At 47.8% G+C, this 17,606-nt stretch overlaps 1 protein-coding gene across 4 annotated transcripts; it reads right to left on the bottom strand.

The window, feature by feature from the left end:
• Position 1: 1 nt before the first annotated feature.
• On the bottom strand, positions 2 to 13,889 carry ptk2bb (protein tyrosine kinase 2 beta, b). Of its 4 annotated transcripts, none has more exons than XM_076015868.1 (31): positions 13,742 to 13,889; positions 9,333 to 9,568; positions 9,017 to 9,195; positions 8,825 to 8,912; positions 8,481 to 8,560; positions 8,325 to 8,387; positions 8,157 to 8,211; positions 7,924 to 8,064; positions 7,748 to 7,822; positions 7,022 to 7,123; positions 6,754 to 6,871; positions 6,622 to 6,661; positions 6,432 to 6,463; positions 6,290 to 6,334; positions 6,109 to 6,206; positions 5,904 to 5,985; positions 5,709 to 5,809; positions 5,464 to 5,579; positions 5,065 to 5,165; positions 4,888 to 4,977; positions 4,306 to 4,510; positions 4,051 to 4,159; positions 3,879 to 3,938; positions 3,665 to 3,787; positions 3,139 to 3,282; positions 2,890 to 2,925; positions 2,046 to 2,070; positions 1,852 to 1,886; positions 1,475 to 1,609; positions 1,303 to 1,383; positions 2 to 315 (listed from the first exon to the last, which is right to left on the bottom strand). In XM_076015868.1, exons 2-31 carry the CDS (start codon positions 9,528 to 9,530, stop codon positions 100 to 102), a joined length of 2,973 nt encoding a protein of 990 aa, XP_075871983.1. In that variant the 5' UTR covers positions 9,531 to 9,568; positions 13,742 to 13,889; the 3' UTR covers positions 2 to 99. The 4 variants fall into 4 exon arrangements, with proteins under 4 accessions (XP_075871983.1, XP_075871986.1, XP_075871985.1 ...); XM_076015871.1 differs by having other exon boundaries at positions 6,432 to 6,460; XM_076015870.1 differs by lacking the exon at positions 13,742 to 13,889 and adding an exon at positions 11,335 to 11,533.
• Between the last annotated feature and the right edge of the window lie 3,717 nt (positions 13,890 to 17,606).

Below are 17,606 nucleotides of genomic sequence, written 5' to 3'. Positions count from 1 at the left end.
ATGTCTTAAAAACACAGCTGTATTTATTCAGTTTTGGTCAAAACGGAGACAGCCAGAGAGAGAAAAACAAACAGATTCAATATTGTGGTGGAACGTCCTCTAGAGAGTCGCCGGCTTGGCTAAATTGGCCCGCACTCTGGCCTGGTCCACGGCGTCCAACATGTTTTTGCTGTCCATTGCGAGCGTGTGCGCCGCAGCCAGCATCTGCTTCTTGCACTCCTCCTTCAGGGAGGTGATGGCGTTCTGCTGGGCCAGCCGCATTTTGCTGATTAGCTCGGCCATGTCGTTGTTCAGTAGCTTCTGAGTGCCTTCGATCTGTAGGCCATGGGATGAAATGTGTGAAAATTTTGTTGTTTCACTTGTTTTATTGCGCAGGTCAACTGGAAGCACGCTAACAACAGCAGCGCCTTTAGCAGTACAGTTTTACCAAAGCAAGGTTAGCTTGTGTGCTAATTAACAAACATCTCTGTTTGGTGAATTTTTACTTACACAAATTAAATGACCTTTTTTAACGACTTAAAAGTTGACAAATGTAAATCGGTTGGTCACGGATACTTAACACTACACCACTACTAGCATCAGACCAACTGAAGGTGCTAGCCTTGCATAGCAGCTAAATGACAGAGATTTGTAGTGAAATTTCTCACTCATCCACCTTGACAAAAAAAACAAACTTATTTCAGTCCGTTTGAGAATTCCTCAGCCAGTCAGCTTCCTTTGAGTTGTGAAGAATCCAGAAAGTGACTGAAGAAGGCAAAGAAGAACTGCAGGAAGCGACTTTGAGCCTTGCTGCTGCTAAAGGGATTAGCGTGGACAATGCTGTAGTTTTAGCAGGAACGGACACTGCGAAAAGACAACAAATGGCAGGGTGCTCTGGTTGGAGTGGGAGCGCGCTATCGCTGTCCCGCTACGCCGGACAGAGACACGCAGCGGGCCGGATGTGGCCCGCGGGCCGTAGTTTGGGGACCCCTGGTTTAAATGATCAATATGAGGTCACTTCTGATGCCTGCAGAAGAGGCCTACTATCGTTTCTTGTACGTTAAATACTTTGTCTTGAGCTTCCTGGCTAAACCAGCAGCGACCCTTCCAACTGAGCCGCGGCATTTCCACCAAACGGATGCGTGAAGCAAATCCCATCGATTTGGAGAACATTGGTTTCAATCAAATAAAACATGCGTCTGCCGGTCGCTGGCCAGAGAAGATCTTTCCTGAGTGGAAAATCGTTTCCTCCACCGCTGGAGCAGGGGAAGAGCTTTTAAGTCTGGATAAGGAAATAGGCCCCGGAGGGGGGCGGAGACCTACCTCAGTCCTGACTGACTCGTGCAGCGTTGGCAGGATGTCGTCCACGCTGCGGATCAGGTCCCGCAGAGCCATGCCGACAGACTGCGAGCGAGAGGATCAGCGCCGTAAATCACCGGCGTGCCACTCCTGAGCCGAGCACCGATCGCCCTCGGACTCGGAGCGAGCTTCTCACCTGAACGAGGGAGATGTACTGCTCCGGCTTCACCTCTGGAATGTCGTTCTTGAGCTGCACCACCACCTTGACCAGGCCCATGACCGACTGGTAGACTTTGTCGTCGGAGCGGTCCAGCTCGGCCGTGGGCGCCGGCTAAAGCAAATGGAATTATGGGTTATTAGCGACTGCAAAAAAAAAAAAAAAACTTATTAGCCGACAGAAAGGACGACTGTGCGCTATTTGATTAAATGAACACATTTTGCTGCTCGGAAACGCAAAGGTCACTCTGCTGTTTCTCAGCGGCTGATGGAGTCTTTATCTGGAAATCAGCGGAGATATAATGAAGTGCGCTTAAGAGAGATACGACGGTTAAGAAACCAATTTGGAATTCTCACCTGCGCCGAGAGCCGTGGGGGCTTCTCCGGAGGCGCTGCCGATTGGGGGGGGGGATGTACATCAGAAGAGTAGCAGAACAAAGACAAGACAGGACCCAGGCAAGACAGCAGGGAGGAAGGAGAGAATGGCTGTTAAAAATCAAATCATCAAAATACATGCGTGCGTGCCTGCGTTTATGCGAGACGTCTCTTACCGCTGTCTGGCTCGGCTTCCAGAGACTGAAGAGAATCAAAGACGGGGGGGGGGAAATGTCAAGATGTGAAATATTCAACAGCAAACAGTCACAAAAAAAAAAAAATTACAGCAAACATTACATTACTTTCTCTCAGCAGCTCGTTCTATTCATATTCAAATTTCCCGTGTCATAAATGTGCTTTAACAACACATCACCAGACGGGTTAAAAAAAAAAAAAAAAAAAAAAAATCATCTTTTTAGTGCATTTACACATTGAGACTTTTGCCACTAAATAACAGACAGACAAGATGAAGACACACAGAAATCCACGACCACCCCGCACGTAATCAAATCTAGTCTAAACCTCAGCGTGAAGACTCCATCGCGCTGTGTTCTGTGCAGAGTTGACAACTGTGATCACCCTCTAGTGGTGCAAAGAGTAATTACATGAAAACTCGTGCAGAGATAGTCATCTGGGAGCACTTTAACCGCTCTGCACCAATATAAACAGTTTAATTGCAGCTCCGTTTAGTATACACAACCACATGACAGCCTAGTCTATATTTATATCGCTCATCTCTCAATAAAATTGCACGACACAATGGGGGGGGGGGGGACACATTTTGCTACAAAACACGTCTTTTCAAAACCTGCAAGATGGAATTTGCTACCCAAAGTTCAACCTGATCGGCTGAAGAAAAGAAACCAACCCAAAAGCACCAGCATGTTTTCAGTGGCTGGTCTTACATTCAAGGGTTTATGGCTAAATCATTGTGTCTGGTGCAGGAGTGTGTTTTGAAGCAGACATTTCACAGCGGAAACCCTCCTGTAGTGCATCTGAACCCCCAGACCTGACACTCACCGCTGCACCGCCGGGCCCCTCCAGTCGGATGGGGTCCTGCAAAAGAACAGGGAGGTTCATTTTATAGAATACGGACGTGGACCCCGTGTGTGGCAGTGCGACGTTGGGAACATTCAACTCAACGCGAGCGGCGCCGCGCCGCCCCGACCCCGGCCCGCCCAGCGCGGCCACCAGGGCCACGCCGAGCCGGGACGCGCGAGGGGACGCGGCGAGGCGCCCGACGAGAGTGAAAGACGCGGCGCCGCCCACCAGCAGTCTCTCCTCCATCTCCAGCCACTTCTCGTCCATCCTCATCTGCTCCTTCTGCTGCCGCAAGGTGTCCTGCTGCCGCTGGCGCCACAGCCGCTGGGCGTCCTCGCGGCTGCTGGCCTCCACCCGGGGGAAGTCGCCCTCCTGAGCAACAGAGGAGGTCATTATGAGGTATGAGGAGGAGGATGCACAGACACCAGCATCAGGTATCGGTGGGATAATAGGTATGTAGGAAACCATGAATTTCTTTAGCGTGTAATGGCGTTATCAAGTACTGAGTATTGGTATCGGTGAAGATTTATTTGTCACATGTCACATTACATGGCAGTGTAATGTTGCTGTGGCAGAACCCAACGAGATCGTGCATACAAGGAATAAAGAAAGTATTAAAAAAAAAAAGTTAAAAAGTGCCAAGTTAAATATAAGTTTTACAAAAAAAAAAGAAAAAGGCAAAAGAGTCCTGAAATGCAAGTACTCGTACTGTAAGAGTGGTATCAGTGCATCCCTAGTTAAGAGTCTGGCTTACACCCATGCTCCTCCGCCGAGGGGACCTGACCGGCAGCGTCAGTGTGTTCATGGAGTCGACAGGAGACTGGTAATCACAGGGGCTGGCCAGGTCCGGAGAGCTGGCGCACAAAGCCTCGTTCAGCTGCACACACACAAACACACATCAGCCACTGGAGAGACCTCCCAGATGGGAAAAAAAAAAAAAAAAAATCCTGTCCGGGGTCAAAGGTTACCTGGATGTGCAGGCCGATGCTGAGCGTGTTCCCGAAGCGGCCTGGCTTCATTCTTGAAGGCTGCGGTCAAGAGTTAAAAGTTAAAAGTTTGGCAAAGAAGAAAGGGGAAAGTGCACCATGAACAGAACGCAAGCGTTAGGGTTAGGGTTAGGGGTCACAGTTGGCTCCTGACCTTGGGAGGAGGCTCGTTGAAGTTGAGCTTGGAGTCGAACAACCTGGTGGAGCGCGCCCGGTCCCGCTCCCTCTCCACCTCCTGCTCCTTCTCCATCTTGTGCACGTCACTGTAGGCAGATGATGTTCATCATTCAGCATCATTACCCATCATTGCCCGTCCTCGACACCACGAGTCGGACCAACGACCGATGAGGGTGACGGCAGACACGACACCCAGCCCCGCCAACACCTGTCACCCGGCCGTTTCATTCACCTGATCTTGACCACCAGCTCAGTGAAGTTGGGCCTCTCCCTGTGGTCGTAGGACCAGCAGCGGGTCATGAGCGAGTAGAGGGCCGGCGGGCAGTTCTCCGGCTTGGGCAGCCTGATGCCCTGTTCCAGCTGGTTGATCACGTCCCGGTTCTCCAGCCAGAAGAACGGCTGCTGGCCGTGGCTCATTATCTCCCACATACACACAGCTACCAAGACAGAGAGAAACAATCTGAGCAGGCACTTTGTAAATCAGGTGACGTGGGCTGGTCCACGACAGATGGACCAATTAGGACCCGTTTGGACCAGGAAGACTGCTCAGTTCTTTAAATAAGCACTTTGTGATGTCACAAGGTGTACCAGGGCCTCTGTCAGGTGGGTGACGACACTCCCAGCCAAGCGTTTTTCTACTCTCTCATGCCACCATGTGGCCGTGTTGTTGCTGTCGCCTATAGCAGGAAGCTAACATGTAGCGTTTTTGCAGAAGACTGTAAACAGAGGGCTAAATGTAACATTTTCTTCAGTTTTCAGTGATAACACTAAAGGAGTAAAGGAATCCCCTTAAAAAGCTTCATTGTGGGCTCACCAAACATCCAGACGTCGCTGGCTGTGGTGAAACGCCTGAAGTTGATCGACTCCGGCGCCATCCACTTGATCGGCAACCGGGAAACGGACGCTGTGAAGGAGACGACAGGCGGTCATCACACGGCGTGCTTTGTCCCTTACCGAGGCCATTTCGCCTCCAACTGTGTCGGTCACTCACCTTTGTAGTACTCCTCATCCTCGATGTACCTGGACAAGCCGAAGTCTCCGAGCTTCACGCACTCTGGACTGGCCACCAGCACGTTTCGAACGGCGATGTCTCTGCCTCGCAAAGCAAAATCACAAAATCAACTAACTTCAATTCAAAGGCCTGATTATTTTAGTTTTTCACAGCTGCAGCATTGGATCATCTCAGTAAAATGTTATCTTCTATCTAAAACGTCACTGGTTGGTGCCTCACTGTGGCCAAACAGCAAAATTGCATCTTTATTTGATTCCTACAAAACACAACAAGCTTGCCCGTGGGTCCTGTGTGAAACTACATCTGATAAACTCGGCGTGGACAAAGAGACAGAAGCACTTGCAGAGCATCCAAAACGTCTTGAGGTCGTCGACCCACCTGTGCACCACGTTGACTCCCTCGAGGTAGACCAGCGCTTTGCAGATCTGCAGGCTGAACAGCACCAGCGTTATGTTTGTCAGCGTGCTCTCGTGCTCCGTCAGGTAGGCCCCCAGCTGCAGGAACATCAACATCGCACTGAGGTTTCCCACGAGCTTGCATGGTCTACGGCCTCACTTCCTGTCGTGGGCTGCAGACTCGCGTCGTATCTGCCCTCAGAGGGGCTGGAAGGCGGAGCTACAAACCTCTCCGTACGGGTAGAGCTCCATGACGATCCACACGGGACTTTCCTCAATGATCCCGATCAGTTTGACAATGTGCTGATGATCGAGGTTCTTCATAATTACTGGAGACAAAAAAAAAAAACGGTTCATTGCATTTTTTTTTTTTTTTTTTTTCATTGAATGACTTCATTTGGTGAACATTTATTTGGTAATAACCTGCTTCACTCATGAACTTCTCCATCACATCAGGTGAACAGTCCTTGCAGGTCTTCACAGCCACGTTAATCCTCTCGCCATTCTGCTCGGTTAAAGAAAGGTGGAGCAACACGGTGACATCCAAAACCCGGCTTCAAACTGACTAAAAGTACAAAAAAATAAAATAATCTTTTACATTTACTGCAAACAGGATAAGTCGACTTACGATGTTGTTGTAGACTCCATCGTGGACTTCTCCAAAAAAGCCCTCCCCGAGGATCCGTCCCAGAACAATGTCACTGCGCTCGATCCCGTACTTGACGGCTGCAATAAGAAGGCGTTCATTGAGGCAGGAGGAGAAGCTGATGCAAGATAAAGATTCGAAAAACAAATTCAGACACACAAACCTGATTTCGGCCTTTCATCAAGAATCTCGCAGTAGATATCAGACCCTGGAAATCAGACTATTTTTTTTAGTACTGTACATATATAAACATACATAATATTAGCAGACACACACACACGTATAAATATAAAGTGCTCGCTCACCTACACTCTGTCTGACGATGCTGTTGCCTCTGCTGTTCCATAAGAAAGACGTTCATAATGTTATGACTCCTCAGAGAACCAAATAAATGCATCAATAAAACAGCTCCTTCCAAAAGTGGATCATAACACGGCTACCCTGAACCTAAAGCAAGATCTTCAAAGCTCATTGAGACCGCCACGGTTCACTCACCCGTCAGGAATATCAGGAAGGGCACTTCGTAAAGTGACATCTAGGAGGGACAAAAAGGTCACGAACAATCAATAAGAGAGGTTTTGAGTCATTTTGCCCTATGATTGTGAGCAAGAATCCAGGTCAACACACTCTTGTTTGGTCTGTAGATGATGGTGTCGTCCGTGTCTTTCTCCAGGCGGCAGTAGCCGTCGATCAGATCCATCATGTTCTCGGCCACCGGCACCGCGGCCACATTGATGGAGAGGCGCTGCAAAAGAAAGAAAAGATATAAAGTCAGTGCGAACACACAGGCAGATCGAATCAGAATCCCAGTGTCTCTCCAAACACACACAGGTTGGCACACAACTGACACACTCTAATCAGCACTGTGGTGTGACAGTGTTGACCTGGAGCTCACCTGTCTGGCCCCCTCCACGTCCATATGGACCAGAGCCTTGCCGTCCATCTGGGCGAAGCATTGTATCCTGTTGATCTGTTTGAAGTCGGCTAGAAAGACAGCCTGAGGGACAGAGACAGAGAGAGAAATGTTTCATAGGTTTCATTATGCAGGTGGAATCGATAACAAAACGGTCTACTGCTACAACCCCAAACTAAAAAGAAAAAAAGTAGAGTGCTCATAACCACAAAGAGCAAGTACACAGAATCAAACGACGGCATATTTCTGTTCTCTGGTTACTGTGGTTGAAAGGAGTCATTAGCCGGAATTAGCATAAAACCGGAAACAAGCGTTACAAATATTCCTTACACATGGCAGCTAAGATGATGCACGAGCTCAATTGTAGAAAAATTAATTTTGTAATTATTTATTTATTTACTTTTTTAAAGCCAAGCCACGTGAGACGCACCTGCCCTGAGGGGTTGGCTAGGCTAGGCTATTCTTTGGCGGCTAGCTGGCTACGGCTACACCACTTGGACAAACTACATGACGAACCTGAATTACACGTCGCAGCCTGGCTATATATACCCGACAAAAACGAACAACCAGGTTATATAAATACAAGTTTATGAACCTTTTCAGTGAACTAACCATTTCAAGGATTGTGTCAATAACAATTTGTATTTGCTCATAAAAAGAGCAAAAGAGGCGGTTGACACGCCATAGCAAAACCATAAGTTTGCTCACCGCCGCGTCCTTCTGTGTGCGCTGGCGAATCCCCCTGCCGCCGATGACCAACTCCACCGAGAGACTCCAGCCTTGCTGTTGACCAGCCAAAGCGTTAAAACGGTTGTTTTTTTTTTTTGGGGGGGGGGGGGGGGGGGGGAGAACCTTTCCAAGATGTTTTCTCAATATTGACTTACCACCAGCTCACAGGGAAAAACCTCTTCGTCGTAGCAGACGACGTCTTTGAGGGTCTCGAAGAACTTGACCATGCAGTCGTCCTCCTTGAGCGTTGCGTACTGCTGGAAGGTTTGCTGGATCAGCTTCCGTAACTGCTTGGACTGAAGGACATTTGCGAGTTTTATTTACTTTGGACACGCCACAACGTACAATAATCATAAGCAAAGTTGTGAATTCACTTTGAATGTTTCACCTTCATGCTGTTGATCAGCTGTAGAGGGAAAAAGAGCTCCAGGCCCACTTCTTTTCTTTGTTCAAAAAGCAAAGGAGAAAATCAGGCTGATAAATACATCAGAACTTCTATGTGATTAGTATTATTGCAGTTTTATTAAAATTAAAAAGAAGATACAGCAATACTTACTCTAGCAGCTCAAAGTTGGACTTTTTCTCCAAACCTTTTGCGTTCATGTCTTTGTAAAACCTCCTGCGGAAAAACAAAAAGTTTGAATCGGGCCTAGTCAGTTCTATAAATTCCAAAATCCCACGATCAAATTGTGAAGGAATTGCGGTGACTCACCTGATCTCCAAACAGCCGAGCTGCAGGGCCATCCCGTCACTGACCTTGCTGGCATGATACTGCATGTAGTCACTGCGAATCTGCCGTGGCAAAGTGAAGACAGAGAAGTTGATCCGAATAATAGTAGAAGTGGATGACCAAAACTGTTTTGCCATGGGTAGATTTATGTCACGGTAAAAAGGTGTTTACACACGTTGTCGCATGAATGTTGTTTGAAAATGTTGACGACAAAGCAGAGTTTCACAGCCCTCGATGTGAGTTGACCGACAGGTTTAAACAACACTAAACAAACAACAGGAAAAGCAGTCATAGGGCAACATGGAAAATAACCTGTGGCTCAATACCTGCTGATAAAAGTACAGTAACGAAGATCTGTCATCTTGGAATTTCTCAAGGAAATTGACTGGGACGTATCTGATGCGAAGGTCATACCTGCATCCAGAGGGAAGGGAACCGGTCCAAAAAAAAAATAGCAGACACGTTCAGGCGAGAAGAACTAGCGCAAATGTTTGGGTGGTGGATGCCGTGCGTCATACCTCCATTCAGCCTCCACGTGATGGCTCTCGTAGCGTTGCTCCACCTCCCCTACGGTCAAATCCGGATGCAACCAGTGGAGTTCCTCAGACTTGAGGTGCTTGAGCAGGAGGCCATAACACCCGACATGTTTTATGTTGGGTCCCAGGCGGCCGCTGATCAGGATCGAGCGGATTATTGCCTGAAACATGCAAAAAAAAAAAAAAAAAAAAAAAAAAAACTCAAATATTTTTCCACATTAAATATGTTATATGCTTTGTTTGCATGGCCCAGAACCTTCACAGGTCACAACTCAGACTTCCTGTCACTCGTTCTCACCCTTATTTGCCACGAGCTGTCACACTTGACCAGCTTGAAGTTCTTGCCCAGGGTGTTGCTGGTGCAGAAGCACACCTTGAGGATCTTGGTGGCCCCTCCGTCACCGATGAATTGCAACTCGGGGTCGGGCTCGACCTCGCTCTGTCTTGGACTGGGCACCTTCCAGGACAGGGTGTCGCCAGACATCACCTCGTACATCGTCACGGCTGGGCGGGATCCATCATATCCACGTCATTCTGGGGACAGGCGGAGAAGTTAGCGAAGACTTGAAAGGCTTGAAGGAGAACTCAAGGTTACAAGGTAACCCAAGTGCCACACAGTAGTCACGCACTTTCTTCACACTCTTGCCATGAGGCTTGCGGCGCTCAGTGAATCACTCACACCGGAACTTCTGATTGCATTCTTTTTCGCTTTCGACTGCAAGTAAAGGCCTGCGTCAGCTCTGACTTTCATTCATCTGCATGAATCAAATGGATCTTTTTTTTCTGCTAAAACTGGAAAAACAAAGAAAACAGCATCGAGGAGAGGGGGACAACAGGCAATAACAAGTGACTAACAAAGCCGTGAAGTAATTCTGCAAAGTTACGCAAGAGATGCTGATTCATCCAAGAGGCAGGAATGGATGATGGACACACTCCAAACAGTGCGGAGGAGCTCCTTCCGGCCTGGGAGTCACTGCAGAGGTATTTATGGGAAATAGTTAGCTTCGCTTAGCTTAGCTTCGCATAGTTTACTCCCTGATCAGACTCACAACTTGGCACTGTTTTAAAATGTGATGGGATCCAACCCATCCAGCTCATCTGATCCAACGACTCCCTCACTGACGTGTCGAGTCGCGTTTTGCAACGTGTGAAGATCAAAGTCAGTCAAAGTGTGAACACCTGTGCGGCCGGGGAAGCACGATAAAAACGTCTCAACCCTGCAAGGCTTTAGTTTGGCCCTCCTCCTGTTTTATGCAATGCTGGAAGACAGAGGTGTGGAAGACTCCATGAAATCTGGATGTAAAAAAAACCCCAAACAAACAAACAGACAAACCAACATGATTAAAACATCTAAAAACATTTCTAGCTCTCCAGAAAATATCTGATTTAGCCCCTCTGTTTACAGTCTCCTGCAAAGAAAATTAAAAATCATTGGTTTTAGCCTCCTGCTAAAATCTGATGCATCGTTGGACCATCCATGTGTTTGAGTATTAGTGAGGTGTTGTGCCCTTTGTGATGTTACATGGGGGCACGTTCTAGAACTGTTTTAGTGCACACTTCCCAAATAAGGCGGAGCAAGCAAAAAAAGTAAGAGGATGGACCTCTGTCATTTTCAGGGAGTTCACTGACAGGCTGGTAAAGTGAATTGGCCATGACACATTTGACCTTTAACCCCTCGAGGGGTCCCAGTGAGTCTGTCACGTGTGAAGCAGTGATGACAAACCAAATATATAAATAGACAAGTATTCATACATATATATATATATATATATATATATATATATATATATATATATATATATATATATATATATATATATATATGTATATATATATATATATGTATATATACATATATATATGTAAACAGTAATATTTAAAAGTTCACTCAAGCAAGAAGCAGTTTCAAATATTTTCGACCTCAAGACCTGAGAGTCTGACAAGTGCAAACCAAAGCCAACGCAATTTCCTCTCAAGCAGGAAGTGGTCGCTACAACCTGGAAACCGGAGGCCACAAATGGTCTGCATAGAAGCAACAGGCGCACTGGCCACACGCATGGGAAGTCGCAAAGAGTCAGAGTGAAACCTTTCCGCTGTGTCAAGAAACCGAGAGAGTCTCGACGGCAATTGAGTGAATCTGAAAAAAAGGGGGGAAAAACCCGCCGAGGCACCGAGCGAAAACTGGTCCGCGGCTGCTGCTCTTCACTCCACTGCATCAGTCACAGTGGATGTTTACTCAGCCAAACGGCGCGAGGTCAGAGCCAACAGCTCGCTGATAAGACCGACGTTCTGCCACTCACCCCTGCTGGCGAACAGCCACCGTCTTCAATCACCTTTTTGCGGCCTCTCTCCTCTCTCTCCTCTCTCTCCTCTCTCTCCTCTCCTGTGTCTCCTCGCAGAGAGTCCGACTCTGCTGCCGCCTCTCCACCGCTGCCGCGGCGGCGCAGATCCGTGTTTTGTTAGCCCGAGGCCATGAATTCCCCAGCCAGCAGGGCTGTGTGGGTGTGTTTGTGTGTGTGTGTGTGTGTGTGTGTGCACGCGTGTGAGAGAGACAGTGAGTGACTGCGTGCAAGCGGGGAGTGAGAGGAAGAGGGGGGTGAGCAAAAAAAATGAAAGGTGCAAAGATAAGGTATGAGTGTGCAGCACCAACGGCCGTCTTGCACCATCACCTGGGTGTGGGAGGCCTGACAGGTGGGTGAAGCTCGGCGTGATGGGGTGATCGAAGGTGAAAGAAAACATTGGCTGAGTGATTGCAGCGTGCGTGGATGCGCCAGTGCATTCCAGAGCGAAAGCGGAAGAATCCCAGTGACAGAGGCCTGCTGCATGAGAAGCCTCCACGCCAGCATCGCTGGGAAGCGTCACCGCTTTTTTTGTTATGTTTGTTATGTGATGAATTTTTCTCCAAAGTAACAAACACGAGTGCAGCAGCGCAGCTTCAAGTGGCGAACACTTTGGCTCCACAAGCTGCTCTGGACGGATGCCAGGAGGTGATGGATTGTGACAAACAAGAACGAAATTCCACAGCGAGCGGCCTGGGAAAGAAACAGCTGTAACGGGGCTGCGTTCAAGAGACCAGAGGTTGTCTTGTGAAAATAATTGGGCCACTGGTCACTCTATAATCAACATTAACATTCGAAATCAATCAAGTATAAAATAAATACTTTATGATGGGGCCCCCATATGATGCTAAATCCCCTTTATCAATGTTTCCTAATAATAAATGTGAGACTTATGATCGCTGACGTATTGCAAAGACATTTTTTTTTTTTTTAAACTGTTCACTTTTTAGAGTGTTCCGGAATGTGTGGAATTTGTGATGTCACAAAGGGCACTGACACCTCTCCCAGTTCAGCTGTTGGCTCCGCCCTCTGAGATTTGGCCCCTTTTACCAAAGGTTCAACAGAGCATCCGTTTTACTGGGAGGCTGCAAACAGAGGGCTGAATATTATATTATGTTATATTTTTCGGATTGGGTAATTAGCCGTACGAGTCTTTTTCCCCCCTTACGTGATCAAATTCATGTTTTTTTGTCATCCAGGATTGAGTATGAAAAACATGGGGCCTTTAAATGAAATTTGAATGAACCTTTAGGAAAAAAAAAAAACCTTCTAAAAGCTGTTTCAATTGCAATTGCACACCTATGCGGCTGATGGCAGCAGTTGAACTGTGTAGCTGAATGTTTAAGAAAACCAGAGCAGTGTAAGGGTCAAGGGTCGAGGTCAATGAGGAACGGTGTCATTGTCGCACAAGTTGAGCTTAAAGAGACAGATAATTAGTAATCCCCCTGTTGTTTTTGCCGCAGAGATCCCTCCTCCAGCTCCTGCCTCGGGTTTTACGATAACAAGCCGACACGCTTCGGTACGGCACCTCTGTGAAACTCGAAAACACTGCAGGAGAAATCCCGCGGGGGCCTCGATCCCAAAATCTGTCGCGACTACCGTTTGAAAAGCCGTCGTCAGAGAATCTTTTTTTATTTTTTATTTTTTGCAGGTCGCGATTACCTCTGCACGCTGCACTCCTGAGGCCCCGGCCAGCTTTAGTGTGCGTTTCAATTGAATCGGACGGCCTTTTCTGTGAAAGATCAGTCCAAAAATAAAGGCCACTGTGCTTCTGCTGACCCGCTGTGCTTGTGTGCTTGTCAACGCAGGCACTGACAGGGGCCCACACCGCTCTCCCGGCGGCTCAGCTGAGGTACCGAGGGTCTACACACGCACTGCGACGTCATGACCCCGGGCTCTGGAATGTGGCAGGCTGGCTCCTCCACCTGCACAGACTTGCTTTGATAACGAACAAACTCTTCCCTGTCTGTCTGCTGCAGAGCAGAGGGGCGAAGAAGAAGAAGGAGGAGGGGAAAAAAAAAAAAAAAACACTGTTTGTGCTCTTTCACCGCTCCATTATCTCAGGAGGCGCAACAATTTTCAGCTTAAGAAACAAGGGAGTGGAGGAGAGCAGTTCTTGTGTTGTTGTTGTTGTAGTTGTCGAAGCACAAATGTCATTTTTAGACCGACACTGTAAAACGTTTTGAACGACGACGACAAAATAAGCAGCTCGTGTGCTTTAAGAAGCAGCCCCGCTGTGTTTATAGCCACCATAAATGTGGGCCTGTTGCAGCCGCTGCTTGAGCTCACCTGAGCACGACCCAGCGCTCTAACACACCCACACACTACCACTCTCTCACACACACACACACTGGAAAGTCCTTCTTACCTGATTTGTGTTTTCTAGACAAAATAAATCCCCACGAGTCGAGACTTTTGACAGAAGGTGTTATTCCCAGCAGACAGCTGAAGGCTCTGACAGTCTCTCTCTCTCTCTCTCTCTCTCTCTGGTAGAGAGCACAAGGCCACGCCCTCACCTCTGCCAATCCTGCAGGAAGGTGAGCCCACTTCCTCATTTTTTTCCCCAACCACTAAGTTTATAGCCTGATAACTTGTTTCCCCTCTCTATTTATTTAGTAAAAGTTTTCCTTTTCTGTTAATAGACATTGTTCAAACATTCAGGAAGTACTGCAGTGATGTGTATTGTGCATATTACGTAACGGTACTTTTAAAAACAACAACAACAACAACAACAACAACCACACAAACCCTGTGTATCTTGGCCCTCCTTCTCAGTGCCCTTTGTTTCCAAGTGTAATAGCACTCGCCGAGCGGCAGATGGCGCGATATGCTCACAATCAGAGCCGTAGTGGAACAGGGCCGCATTGCCGCAACCTCATTTGAACTTGCGCGCGGTTATATAAAATCTTGTTTAGCGCGCGGTATTTTTGGCCGACCGAGCCGGTGTCAGCTCTTCAAAAACACTCGTCAAAACACACACACACACACACACACACACACACACACACACACACACACACACGCACGCACGCACACGCACACACGCACACATGCGCGCGCGCGCGCTCAAAAATCTTCGCCAGCTTCACCAAAGAATTGCAGATCTGATGCAGGTTCGCTCAGATTTTGTTTTCTCAAGGCCGACAGACGCAGAAGTCACAGCATCGCCAACAGCAGGACTCTGACACTTGACGTGTCTGTCGACTAATTGATACTGAACAAAGTCTAAAAAGGTGTTCAGGCCACTCGCCTTTTCTCTTCTTTTTTTTTTATTTTTTATTTATTTATTTATTTTTTTTTAGCAAAATAGGAAGTTAAGCGGCAGGTGTGATATATATATATACATATATATATATATATATATATATATATATATATATATATATATATATATATATATATATATATGTATATATATATTTACTTTTTTAAAATTTATTTATTATTGCCTGTTTGGCTCCTTATGTTTGATGAAGTTGTGCACTGATGAACCCCTGAATCGGAAATTCTATAGTTTCCTGAACTGATTTTTTAGAGTTGAGGTCATTGTCAGCGATGCCTCCTATTTAGAAGACGTGGCACAGGAAGTGTGAGAAGCGGAGGAGGGGGGGGCGGTGGTGGTGGTGGGGGTTGTGGTGGTGGTGGTGGGGGGGGGGTTTTACTGTTGTGCGCAGCGAACAAAATAAAAAAAAAAGCCAGAACCTCAGACACAGAAGCACCAAAAGGTCAAATGAACTTATTTAGTTCCTGTATAAGATGGGCCAGCAGGCATGTAGTTGCGTAAGATGACCTCGAAGGTGTTTGTTGAAACCGTCCTCCAACATAAACACAACACGCAGCATTTTTACTTTTCTGAGCGACAGAAAAGAAGACACTCAAACAGGCCTGATTGGCTGTAAACAGCCACGGTGTTTTTTTTTTCCAACCTGGAAATAAAACCTCCTGAGTGCATTTGAAACGGTTCATATTTGAGATGCCAGTCTGGACTCTGCTGCAGCCCCTCCGCTCCGCTCTCCCTCTTGCCAGAGGCGTTTGGAATATCTGCGCGGTGCAACGAGCGACAGCTGGGACGTGTGTGAGTTCACGTCTGGGTCAGAACTGGGCCGAGGACCACACCCACGGCCCTCTATCCCGCCGCGGTCAGCGTCAAAGAGCAGGAATCTGCAACAGGTGCCGGCGGAGCTCAGATTCGTCTGGACGCCTGGCCGCACAACACAGCGCCTTCACTGTTTGCCAGCGAACACTGACTTTATTCAGGGGTCCCGTCCACTGGGAAACCTCAAAATCACCACCAGCGTCACCTCCTCCTCCTCCTCCTCCCCCTCCCCCTCCTCCCCGCCCTTCCTCCTGGGTGGAGCTGTGCCAGGATGTGGACGTAGGAAGGGAAATGGTTGTGATGGCACGGTTGTTCAGGCAGAGTGACAAAAGAAAACTATCAGAAATGTTCCAGCAGTCAGTAGCTGCGTTTCCGTGACCCCTTGAATTGCGCGGAACCTGAATTTCGCGCGAAATAATTGGTCACGGAAAAAACCTCTCGAATATCACCAAGAGGTTTTGTCGCTCTCGTGAGGTGGTTTTTCCCAGACGTATCAACACGGAGGTATCTCGCAAAAGTGTCACGGAAACACAAAGAGAAAAATGTAACAACAATTCTCATAAGATCTTGTCCCGCAAGAATTCTCATGAATCTCGCGGGACGAGATTTCACAAGAATTACGGCTTATGTATCATGGAAATGCAGCTGGAGTCAGGGGGGGTCTGCATAGAAGCAACAGGCGCACTGGCGACACGCATGGGAAGTCGCAAAGAGTCAGAGTGAAACCTTTCCGCTGTGTCAAGAAACCGAGAGAATCTCGACGGCAATTGAGTGAATCTGAAAAAAAGGGGGGAAAAACCCGCCGAGGCACCGAGCGAAAACTGGTCCGCGGCTGCTGCTCTTCACTCCACTGCATCAGTCACAGTGGATGTTTACTCAGCCAAAAGGCGCGAGGTCAGAGCCAACAGCTCGCTGATAAGACCGACGTTCTGCCACTCACCCCTGCTGGCGAACAGCCACCGTCTTCAATCACCTTTTTGCGGCCTCTCTCCTCTCTCTCCTCTCTCTCCTCTCTCTCCTCTCCTGTGTCTCCTCGCAGAGAGTCCGACTCTGCTGCCGCCGCAGGGGGGGTGGGGGGGGGGTACGTCAGTGTTGGCTGGTGTGTTTTTAATCAGTCACTTCAATGAGCTGCACGGCACAAAAGAAAGTGATCGGGCTGTGTGAGCAGGCGGCGCTCGCCACCGCGCTGAATTAATCACGACGTCGCTCTTTTCATGTGGTTCACAGGGATGCTCAACACTTGGCGCTGAATGTTTTATCGAGAACATCAGCTTTCGATGAGCGCGAGAGCAATTTTCACATCTTTTCCTTTTGTTTGTTTTTTTTGCCGCTGAAGCGTAATGTTTATGCGAGCCCCTCGTCTGTTTGTTTGCTACATCGTGGCACAAGGAGGAGAGAAAAAAAACAAAAAACATTGCCCCTTGAAGGCCCTGTGTGTGATATTTGGTACCATCTTGTGGTCAGAAAGCACACTGCAAATAGCGTGACGATGACACATCGTTCTCTGTGACTTCCGGGTGAAATCATGGAGACGTTTTCTTCTCCATTTCACGCTGGCGGAACCCTTCCAATGTTCCACGTTTCTGCTGCGGGAATCATCGCTTCCCCTTTGAAAGTGTTTTTCAGGGCGGACGCTTGAGTGGACGCAGCTCTCGGACGGCCACCACCAGGGGGCCCGCAACACAAAGCATCCGAAAATGGATGAAAGCGGAAAAAAAAAAAAAAAAAAATTTAACAGTTCGTCATGTTCAAAAAGACGGTTAATAATTTACTAGTGTGACACTTTGGCCCAGAACATCTGAGGGTGTTGGACTACTGAGAGAGCAAATATTGTTTTTTTCATTCTGCCCTCCTCCGTCTATTTAAAGAAACGGCTCTTTTTTTTTTTCTTTTTTTACGAGAGACCAAGTGCAATAAAAACCTCTGATGACCGAGCCCCTCTCCCCCGCCTCCCCACCCTAATGACCGACGTCCCCACCCAAAAGCTTGGCATGCTTTGATCTCACACCACGGACTCCCCCTCCGGACTTCTCATAGAAATCCGTCCGGTCAAAAGAAAAAAAAAAAAAAAGCAAACCTCCCCAAAAAAACTGTCCAGAATATTTATCTTCCCGCCGATGGCCACCGGGTCCGCATT

This window comes from Nelusetta ayraudi, unplaced genomic scaffold, assembly GCF_046127955.1.
Source record: "Nelusetta ayraudi isolate G7.1 ecotype Tasmania unplaced genomic scaffold, CSIRO-AGI_Nayr_v1 ptg000202l, whole genome shotgun sequence".
NCBI classification, from domain to species: domain Eukaryota; kingdom Metazoa; phylum Chordata; class Actinopteri; order Tetraodontiformes; family Monacanthidae; genus Nelusetta; species Nelusetta ayraudi.
Note: the sequence above shows the minus strand (reverse complement) of the source record. Positions and strands in the feature narration are given on the sequence as shown.

What these genes read in the sequence shown, in the direction of transcription:
- ptk2bb (XM_076015868.1), bottom strand. Translation starts at nt 9,530, where the DNA reads ATGTACGAGGTGATGTCTGGCGACACCCTGTCCTGGAAGGTGCCCAGT. An exon ending in CTTCCTGATATTCCTGACGG is followed by an intron (nt 6,464 to 6,621) that starts GTGAGTGAACCG and finishes CTTATGGAACAG; the next exon opens with CAGAGGCAACAGCATCGTCA. An exon ending in CATCGTCAGACAGAGTGTAG is followed by an intron (nt 6,335 to 6,431) that starts GTGAGCGAGCAC and finishes TCTGATTTCCAG; the next exon opens with GGTCTGATATCTACTGCGAG.